Below are 11383 nucleotides of genomic sequence, written 5' to 3' on the forward strand. Positions count from 1 at the left end.
CTAACATTTACATCAAGACGTCAGTGTGTACTGTAAACGAGTGGATAAGGTTAGAGATACACAAAAGGCTTTTTAATCAGCAGGCCTTTGTCAGCTTAAAATAATGTTACAACCCAATAACAACGTTAATGTCAGTGATAGATGGAACTGAAAGGGTAAGTGAGGAGTGCAATGAAACACTGAAGATGACTCATTTGTACAGCCATTCTTTTATTTGCATTAGACTGCATGGAAAACAAAAACAGACTAGTTCTTGAAGCCACAGCCAGGTCTGCGACCACGGGCTCTCTCGAACTTTCTGCCCTTGGAACGGACGTAGGGCCTGGAAATTGAAGAAAATAAAGTTATTTAACATTTTGAGCTCAATGAAAGTGCAATCAACTTCATATAACAAGGTATTTACATCATTCTGTGTTTTACAATCCAGCTATGTAAAGATCAGAATAAGAGCTAAAATATCTGACACTGCTACAGATTAATCCAACATTTTAGCAAGACTTCCCCTGTGCAGCGACATTTACACGCTGGGCATAGGTGTTACCCTGCAGCACAGTCCATAACTGCATTTTATTCAGTTCAACAGGGGCACAGCGATTGTACCACAACTAGCTATTGCCAAACAGCCGCCTGGAATTTCTAATTCCATTATATTCATTATCCATTATTTTCTAGCATACTTCATTGGTGTACTAACAAATCCTCAGCCCTGCTAGGAGAGCTCAGTGCCAAAAACACACTGCAAAACAGTTAGATTAAGGTTGCATCTACAATAATACGGCTCTCCATCCAGTTGAGTGTTTTAGCACCAACAACAAAAACCATCACATTTTGCCCAGATTAAATAATTTTTTTTTTGCTGCTAAGACAGTCAACATTTTCCAAACTCCTCTCTTTGAGTCCTAAAATGAGTAGTAAACAGCTGTAGCCTAAGAAAGCTGGCTCTGAACTGACAGTCTACCAATTCTAGTGTGTGTTGTAACCAAGCATCAAACCGATTAAAAATAACAGCCACAGTTATGACTTACAACTGTCAACACTTTTTTGTTCATAATTAGACAAACACATTAACTGTAAACATACTTGGTGTGGCTGTGAGGGGTTCCAGGAGCCTTTCCAAAGTGCCTGTAAACCTCTCTGGCTTTGCGGGGTCCTGAAAAAAAATGTCACAGATTATAGAAAGACAGAGCAAAGCAGAACAAATGGCGTACACATCTTTGTGACACTGAACATAAAGAGACGTGCATACAACTTTTGTGACTGGTGTAAATTGTTTTATGATCACTGACCAGTGCTTTGGCCCTGAAATAAGCTCACTTCCTAATTGAAGCAGAACTGTAATGTATGGATTTAAAAAACTAGTTCCCACCCAAGAAGGCTCAGCTCTGCAGCAGTGTTATTACTTTATTATTTATTGTCATAATTTAAGGCTATATTACTCTGTTCTTAATTAATCTGTTCTATAGCTGGCCTGGGAAACATTAGTGCTCTTCCATGTTCTTGAAAAACAAATAACTGAACTTGAACATACAACTATAAATCCTATGATGGCAAGGCATGCTGAATGCTGATGGTCATTTTTCTAAAATGCACAGTTGTACTATAGAGGATCAGAACCAAAATCATGTTTATTGCCATTTAAAGTGAAAAGGTTTCACATTATTAGGAATTTGCTTTGGTGGTTTAATGCATACATAAAACAGTAACATATAATAAGAATGCCGAATAGAAGAAAATAAGAATGTGACTAATCTAAATTTACAAAATATACAAATAAGAACAAAAAATGTGTTTAATGCATGTACACAGAATAGACTATAGGTTAGTGATCAGGAGAAAATATATAGATGTGTAGTTACCTGACAGCAGCACTGTGCCATGTCCTTTGGGTGAAGCCAAAGCCAGCTGGTCAAAGGTCATCACTTGTCCTCCTGACTTCAGGATCCTTCTGCGGGCACCATCAGTTACCCTCAGAGCACAGATCTATTGGAAAGAGAAGGGGACATGACCATTTTAGAGATTGGTTATAGCTTTAAAGTGCTAAAATAAAACTAACATGTATACATACAAGCAAACGCTTACCTTGAGCTTGGGGATATCCTGAATCCTGACATCATCAGTGACCGTTCCCACAACAACAGCAATTCTGTTGTCACGGCCGGGCAGCTTCATCTTACGGATCTTACAGGGAAAAAAAGCAAGTTTAATGTGTTTGAAAACAGGGATCGCACATGTCAATATTACTTCATCCTTTTCCTGATTATGAGGGTTTAAAAAGGACTTGTATTAAGTATGCAACATGACATTATACACAAATGTCGCCTGGTGGTTGGTATAGATTTGGAAATGGCCCAAATCTTTTCACAATTTACAGCACCAATATCAAAGCAATAAAAACACAAACATAATTCAACCTGATTCCAACTAAACTGAAACATTCAGAACAAATTACATGGACTAAAACTAATCACAATGATTACACAATGACTTTCACACTACCGCAAGCAAAAATTCATGCCAGCTTCACATAAGGATCAATATAAATTCAGCACATTATCCAAGGTCATACAAGGCTACTGATGCTGTGGTAATAAATCCACAGCTGAACACAAGCAAAAATGTATATTGCATATCACATAACATTACATAAAAAACTGGTTTCAAACAGTATGAGCAAAATAAGTGTTTAAGTGTGATGTATAGCACGAAGAAATGTAACTAACCAGACGAGAGATGGAGATGGGAGGCCTGTTGGTCCTGCTCATGAAAAGCCTTCTCAAGACAACCTTGTTGAAGGGAGCACTGGTGCGACGGGCCAGGAACCTGTACAACTGCAAGAAACCAGCAGGATCATTAGGAATAACTCAGATTACGCTGATCATTAAATTTACACATTTCAAAGTGATAGAAATATCTCTGCAAATATACAATGCAGTGGTCAACACTTACCTTGACCAAGAGCCTCAGATAGATATCCTGGCTCTTTGGCTCCTTCCTGTGCACCTTACGGTCCTTGTTATGCCTGATGTCAACTCCCTTGAAAAATGAACACATATACATTGATCAACTGAGGAAATAGTCAACACTTAGCATCTATTAGCTTTATCCCAATCACTGGTAATGCTGTAGTGCCGTTAACTGCATCTTAGCTCCCCTGTTATTCTTGTGTTATAATACATTTCACAGTCAAGACATATAACACATATTAAAAGCGAAGCATTTATGTTAGAAGCAAAATATACTACACATGGCCCGAGCAGCTACGTGTAGCAGAGGCCGGTACACACGTTGACACTCTAGCTAGCTTGTCACCAATGCTACCGCGAACAAACCACCAAAGTTAAATACGGCTGAAGTTTAACATTTAGAAACACATATAAATAAACAAACATAGTCTAGGAATTGGTGTAACACATCGCTTTCTAACTCCCCTTTCGAATTTAGCCCACGGCTCGAAGCGGCTGCCTATAGAGCGCCGGTTTCCAACGTAAGCTAGTATGAATTATCAGGTCAAATAACACGAAATCTTTGCAGGTATGCGACGTGAATGGTGTTCAGACCACATAAACAGTTTTACAAGGACTGTGAGATGGTTTAGTTTAGAGGATGAACGTGGATACTGTAGCTATCGTGTTTATAAAAATCTGCTAACAGCACCTACCATCTTGGACTCAGAGCGAAAAGGGAAAAGGAAGAGCGGAGGTCTCGCGATAAGATGTGAGCTGAAATCTCGGGTGTCTGATTGGTTAGAGAGCACGCGCTTCCTGCCGACCGCAGTCAAACAGCTGTGGTAACGTAGAGGTGGAGCCTCTAGCGGCAGAAACAGGCCGTGACAGGAGTCACCAAATGTTGGGACACATGTTTCAAATTAAATGTTCAAATTAAATTAAATTGATCTGTGTGAATTTTACTTATGGAATGAAAAGATAAGATAAGATAAGATAAGATAATCCTTTATTAGTCCCTGACAGGGGAAATTCAGTGTTACAGCAGCAACAGCACAGCTTGATTGCTTGATTAAATACCAGAATAAACTGACGTGAGTACGAAGCTGTTGCACATGATGATCTGGGAGGATGAAAATGAACACAAGGTGAATTAATTTTGATTAATTAGTTTGATTAATTAACAGAATAATAATAACAGAATAATAACAGAATAAAGTGACTTCAGTACCGAACTGTTATTACACATTATAATCTGGTACAGTAAAGATGAAAGTAAAAGTTATTAGTATTAGTAAAGTTATTGCACTGCATGACCAAGTTATTATACAGGAGGAAGTGTGGTCTAAGCTAGGAATGGCTATATATATATATATATATATATATATATATATATATATATATATATATATATATATACATATACACATAAGCTACTTCGAGCAGGCCTGATTGTACAGTCTGACGGCAGCAGGTAGGAAGGACCTGCATAATTGAACATCGGTATTTTTTTCTGTTAAACTGACATATTTGAGCCTGACTGTTACATTAGACAATATTATCAGCCAGTATTGGCCTATCCCAGATATGATGGGATCACTGCTGAGCACCTGTGACTTCATGTTTTCTTTTATTGAAAGAAAGAGAATAAACAACAATCTTCTTATTTTTTTATTTTCCATAGGACTCTTAGGACTTTACAGATCAGGTCGCTCATACTGACAAGATATTGAAAATGGGTAATTAACCATTAAATATAACAACAAATATTTCATTTTTTAAAGGTAAATCTTTACTGTATTATTGTTGAGTTTACTGACCTATAGCTGTAAACAAATGGAAGGAAAACATAATGTAAACAATAAACCTTTACCTGTATGGTTACAAATATATGGCAACAGCTGCAAAGCTATCCTAGTGTGGCAGTAAACAGCTCTGTTGCTCATATTATGTCTTAAACAAAAGTTTAAACAAACTAGAAGGTGTGCAGATCAGCTGATATCACAGAAAACAACATGATCTTATTTAAGATTCTTTCCTAGTTTCCTTAGTCGTTTATTTTCTGCCCTAGGATGCATCAGCTTCATGTCTATACTTTAGTGGAGGGCCTCAGTGTGTGCTTGTGCTGCTGTTTCATGTGACACAGGTAAATTGTGAAAGCCAGCGCGATGCCCCCTAGAAAAGCGGTCCGAGCCACAGGGGGGACAAAAGTAAAGTTCACTGCCTGAAGTTTAAGAAAAGAAGAAATAGATGATGTCATTATGAATGTTTGTCTTTATTCTTTTTGCATTATTCTGACTCACCGTGTGTCAGCAGCAGAAATATATGGAATGTCTCACCTGCATTGTTGACCAAAACACCACTCCAGTCTATACACAGACATTTATAAAGAGAAGGACTTATTACAGCATTTGAAAACACATCATCCTCTCCATCATGTGGTATAATGAACAAAAAATATACCTTGTAAGACGTCCAGAATTTCTGTCTCCAGTCTTCAAATGGATCCTCTTTGTTTTCTAGTAAACTTAAACCTAAAAACAGAGGAATTAAATCATTAAAACCACACATTTACTTTAGATTTCAGTACCTGTTTTCAGAGCTAGAACATGGAAAAGCTTCATCTTGTGAGTCGGTTGCAGTTTGTTTTGACCCCATTTACTGACACTTTATTCACAGATGTAGGAGCTGGACACTGTAGATCAGATTAGCTTGCGAAAACATGAGGGAAAATACACAATTCAACATCCTATAGAGCACAAAGTCTACATTATTGCATAATCATTCAGGAACATAAACATCTTCTACATAATTAACCAGTGCTGGCTGTAATTTGTAGTTTAGTTAAGGCTACATACATGTAGGTCTTTTGAGGGTGATTATGATTTGGTTTATTTTGTTTTTTATTTTATTAGTATATAATTATACATAAATACACTCAACAAAAATATAAACGCAACACTTTTGTTTTTGCTCCCATGTTTCATGAGATGGACTTGAAGATCTAAACTTCATTCCAGATACACAATATTACCATTCCTCTCAAACATTGTTCACAAATCTGTCTAAATGTGTGATAGTGAGCACTTCTGCTTTGCTGAGATAATCCATCCCACCTCACAGGTGTGCCACATCAAGATGCTGATCTGACATCATGATTAGTGCACAGGTGTACCTTAAACTGCCCACAATAAAAGGCCACCCTGAAATGTGCATTTTGTTTCTGCTTTATTGGCGGTCTGGGGACTCAGAACCAGTCAGTATCTGGTGTGACCACCATTTGCCTCATGCAGTGCAACACATCTTCTTCGCATAGAGTTTATCAGATTGTCTATTGTGGCCTGTGGAATGTTGGTCCACTCCTCTTCAATGGCTGTGCGAAGTTGCTGGATATTAGTGGGAACTGGTGCACGCTGTCGTATACGCCGGTCAAGCACATCCCAAACATGTTCAATGGGTGACATGTCCGGTGAGTATGCTGGCCATGCAAGAACTGGGACATTTTGCTTCCAAGAATTGTGTACAGATCCTTGCAACATGGGGCCGTGCATTATCTTGCTGAAACATGAGGTGATGTTCATGGATGTATGGCACAACAATGGGCCTCAGGATCTCATCACGGTATCTCTGTGCATTCAAAATGCCATCAATAAAATGCACCTGTGTTCTTCGTCCATAACAGATGCCTGCCCATACCATGACCCCACCACCACCATGGGCCACTCGATCCACAACATTGACATCAGCAAAGCGCTCACCCACACGACGCCACACACGCTGTCTGCCATCTGCCCTGAACAATGTAAACCGAGATTCATCCGTGAAGAGAACACCTCTCCAACGTGCTAGACGCCATCGAATGTGAGCATTTGCCCACTCAAGTCTGTTACGGCGACGATCTGGAGTCAGGTTAAGACCCCGATGATGACGACGAGCATGCAGTTGAGCTTCCCTGAGACGGTTTCTGACAGTTTGTGCAGAAATTGTTTGGTTATGCAAACCAATTGTTTCAGCAGCTGTCTGAGAGGCTGGTCTCAGACGATCTCGGAGGTGAACCTGCTGGATGTGGAGGTCCTGGGCTGGTGTGGTTACTCGTGGTCTGCGGTTGTGAGGCCGGTTGGATGTACTGCCATATTCTCTGAAACGCCTTTGGAGACGGCTTATGGTGGAGAAATGAACATTCAATGCACGAGCAACAGATCTGGTTGACATTCCTGCTGTCAGCATGCCAATTGCACGCTCCCTCAATGCTTGTGGCATCTGTGGCATTTTGCTGTGAGACAAAACTGCACATTTCAGGGTGGCCTTTTATTGTGGGCAGTTTGAGGTACACCTGTGCACTAATCATGATGTCAGATCAGCATCTTGATGTGGCACACCTGTGAGGTGGGATGGATTATCTCAGCAAAGCAGAAGTGCTCACTATCACACATTTAGACAGATTTGTGAACAATGTTTGAGAGGAATGGTAATATTGTGTATCTGGAATGAAGTTTAGATCTTCAAGTCCATCTCATGAAACATGGGAGCAAAAACAAAAGTGTTGCGTTTATATTTTTGTTGAGTGTATATATGAAATTATAATTTGATCTAAGCCAAAGTCTGTCTCAGATTACAAGTTCTCTTAGAGGAACATTACAGACTTAATACATTGATAAGTTGATCTATAAGAAGAAAAGCAAATCAGACACAGCCATTTCTCGAATAAACAGTGGTTTAAATCCTTTTTGTAACTCACTCACCTATATAAAAGGCACTGATGGTGAGAGGAGCCGCAACCAGCTGATCCACCACAACTTTTCCTGTCACTGCCTTCACTCCACTTCCTGGCAGCATCCTCTCCAGCCCCCTGAGCCAGTGATAGTTGAAGTTGGCATGGAAACAGAAGCCAACAGTTGCCACCCGGGCTGTCTGACACCAGTCAATGCCAGCTGGTTCCTCTGATGAGGATGCTGCAGGTTTTCCTCTCAGCACACTCTGCTGTATGATGTCAGCTGAGGCAAACAGCGCTGTGTATCCCAAGACGTTACCGATGTACGGGTGAGCTTTGAACACAGCCCAGGCCCGGTTCATGGTGAAAAATCCGATCAGAGATATTGGTCCCTGGAGTACAGCAGCACAACAAAAAACAAACTATTCTCGGTTTCACACACAGATGCACTGTATTCCCTGCATGTTACATGTCATGGTGGGCCCATGTTGTGCCTTTAAGATGATTGTTTACATTCTTAGGCATCTGCACTTTATAGAATTTGACAACTGCACTATGTTTACTGCTGTTCATTTACTGATGATGCTCTAATGTAATGTGTGTGTGACACAACAATGACAAATTACTATTGTATTGTATTAATGGTGTTACAGATTGCATTGTCTTATTATTTTGTAGCTGTTTTTCCAATAACAGTCCCACTCACCTTTCTGTGTGACTCTTCTCACCGTCCTCTTCAGTTTAAAGAGATCAAAGAGTCAAACCTTTTTTTCTGATTGGTTCTGCTGGACCAGGAGGAGGAGCAGAGGCAATGCTACAATGGACAGGAGGTCAAAGTTCTGCCATTGCAGCAGCAGGGAATGTGTGATAAACGCTTTATCAGCATGCAGGAATCTGAGAAAATGCCATATGTGAAGTAACTGACAGAGCAATGATCTGCAGTGGACAACAGAGGAATAATGACATAAGTGTGAAATCAATATATTAATACAATGTGATGTATTTCATGTGAACAAAGGTCACCAGGTAAGCCTGTGTCAAACAGTGAGGACAACTTACCGCAGGTTCTTCTGATTGGGCGCTGAAGTTGAAGACACACTGGTAGGTTTGCTGTGAGCCCCCTGCTCAGGAGCACATGTGGTGTCACTATAAATAGAGGCCACTCCTACAGCAGTGGTTCCTCCCAGCTACACTGCAGAAGAGTCACAAAACATTTTTGACTAAAAAAATATTCAACAGACTGAGTTGTGGCTTTAGGAAGATTCAGGAGTAATGTACCGACAGTGACCTGCATGTAAAAAGATACCAACCAAGTGATTTATTATTATTAAGTTTTTTTCATTTTAACTTTTAAAGCAGGAACAAAACATTGTCAGGAGGTGAGAACAGTGCTTAAGTGGAGAAACTATAAAATGACATTCATTTGCAGCACATAGATGGTCCATAAAGAACACTGAGGGGAGCCACACGTCACCAGTTACTTGTTAGTAATAAATCTATTCCATTTGTTCCATCGTACTGAATATAAGTCAGGTCTCAGTCTGAGTAAACAAGATCATTTTTCCATTTCATGGGTTTCCTTAAATATATCTCACCAGTTGTCCACTGTAGGAGCGTCAGGCTGCAGCCATTTTTGAGTAATAGCTTTCTCCTGGTAGAGCGCCTAAACATAATGAAACACTGGGCAGCTGGATGTTTAACAAAAATCTGTGATCATGGTGTTTTGTCTAGCGGATCTTCACCTCTGTTCTGTATTGATTAATTAAAGGATGATATTATCAGTAGTAAAATCACCCCTTTGATTCTGGATGCTGGAGGGTCAGATTTATTCTCTTTTATCCTTGATCCAACAGATATACTGTCTTATTCTGTCAGTAAATGGCCAGCTTTCTGCTCTATGTGGTTAAAACAGGAGGAAAAATATATTGTGAAAATGAACTAAATGTAAAAATAAATATGTGCAGGACACATGTTAAAACATACCTCATTTGAATTCCTTTCTTCTAATCTGGATAAAGAGAGTTTATCCGCCCACCTGCTGCCATAGATATGTAAAATCCTGCACTTGGAAGGTGAGCTATTGAACTATAAAGGTCAATTAAAGCCACTAGCAACCATCTTAGCTCTTCCCTTGGAGAATGTGATAATTAGGGCCAGAGTTTAAGCTGATCAATTAGAGGCTTGTTAACTGCCCCAACTGGTGTTTGTGTCTTCCTGTATTTAACAAGCTGCTTTTGGTGTGGCACACAATGGAGACGTGTGCCCACACTTGCACAAGCGGTTGACTTTCCAGTAATTGCCTCTTTCTTTTCAGAGCCTCTTATCGTGTCTGACTTGCTTTCCCGCTATCAATTTGTCAAGTTGTTTTCCATTCATGCAGCAGGAAACAAAAAAAGAGGAGGATTTGCATTGAGCACTGATGTCACTTGAATTCACAAGATGACCCACAATACATCAACAATTAAGTTGCCACACCTCTCTCTGAAGCAGCCGCCTCTCTCAGTCTTCAGTACCGACGGCAGGGAGTCACACAGCAGGCAGCAGAAAAACAGGTAAGACAGAATTTTAATTAAATTAAATTTTATTAAATTGTAAATAATCTAAAGAGCAATTTACAAATGACCAATCTGTACTAGCAGTCACAGACAATAATCGGTAAATTAATTGTTTTATATTGTTGTTATTCAGATAGATTAAACAAATCTTTAACAATTTCATATGACTACAGATCTTGATTTATTTACACCATCTCTCTTTCAGTGGTGGACAGTTTTGAAATGAATTTTTGTGGTATTTCAATAGATTTGTGGATGTCTCCACCCCACTGATGAAAGGGACATAATGCCACTTTGTCACATTTCTGCACATGTTATAAATGGCATTGTTAAGGATTACTCTAGAAGGTCCTAACCTTTATTGACTGGTAGCCCCTTACAAATAGTTTGTTCTTTCTCCGTTGCACATATAGATACATTTAAATAACTATTTCAGGTCAGCAGAGGTTAAGAGGGGAATACAGAATATTTGTTTGTGCAGCATCTCCAAAAAATGATGTCAAGATTTTGATGAGATGTTTCAGCCAAGAAAGAGCAAGAGCTTTTATTTTGAAGATCTGAGATCGTCGCTCAGATCACAAAAAAATATTTTTTTGGAAATATTGACTTTCTGCAGATGTGCTATATAATCAAGTGTATATGCTTACATCTCTCAGCCATGCGACCATCCATCCCTGTGAGTCTCGAGCCTGGGCTGGAGCGAAGCGTCCACTGGGGTCGTGACCTCTACACGTTTGTAACCTCAGCAGCAGGTCACATGATGAGGACCCTGCAAAAACCCCGCAGGACCAGGCCGTCCAAACGGCAGGTCAACCACCGCCGCTTCCTGCACAACATGATTCAGAGGTGTGTGAGGTCATCAGGAATCACTGCGGTGCGCTAATGTTAAAAGGACTGATACAGCGGGTTTCTGGCAGTGTCTTAAAGCAGTGGTTCACAAATAGGTGGTTACAGCCAAGAAAACTGTGAGGTTATTTATTTATGTTTTGGTGAAACAGGAATCCTTGTTGGGCTTCTTAATTCCATAAACGTAAATCATCTGAGCAAGAAAATTTAGCCTCCTGGTGAATAAACCCGCCGTAGTTTATTCTGTCCGGAGGAAATTACTTTAATTTTTTACATTATTGCACCTTTTAGGAAAATATTTGCAATCTTTTTCAGGGGGCTAGCAGTTT

General features: G+C 39.8%; 2 protein-coding genes across 2 annotated transcripts; both read right to left on the reverse strand.

Moving 5' to 3' along the window:
- Positions 1-190: 190 nt before the first annotated feature.
- rpl18 (ribosomal protein L18) lies at positions 191-3768 on the reverse strand. The gene is made up of 7 exons (XM_028425359.1): positions 3659-3768; positions 2947-3033; positions 2721-2828; positions 2080-2178; positions 1857-1980; positions 1081-1150; positions 191-322 (listed from the first exon to the last, which is right to left on the reverse strand). Exons 1-7 carry the CDS (start codon positions 3659-3661, stop codon positions 247-249), a joined length of 567 nt encoding a protein of 188 aa, XP_028281160.1. The 5' UTR covers positions 3662-3768; the 3' UTR covers positions 191-246.
- Positions 3769-5031: 1263 nt separating this feature from the next.
- Positions 5032-8748, reverse strand: LOC114448384 (mpv17-like protein). The gene is made up of 6 exons (XM_028425301.1): positions 8713-8748; positions 8360-8547; positions 7685-8045; positions 5406-5476; positions 5282-5311; positions 5032-5166 (listed from the first exon to the last, which is right to left on the reverse strand). Exons 3-6 carry the CDS (start codon positions 8013-8015, stop codon positions 5032-5034), a joined length of 567 nt encoding a protein of 188 aa, XP_028281102.1. The 5' UTR covers positions 8016-8045; positions 8360-8547; positions 8713-8748.
- Between the last annotated feature and the right edge of the window lie 2635 nt (positions 8749-11383).

Source organism: Parambassis ranga, chromosome 16, assembly GCF_900634625.1.
Source record: "Parambassis ranga chromosome 16, fParRan2.1, whole genome shotgun sequence".
Taxonomy (NCBI): domain Eukaryota; kingdom Metazoa; phylum Chordata; class Actinopteri; family Ambassidae; genus Parambassis; species Parambassis ranga.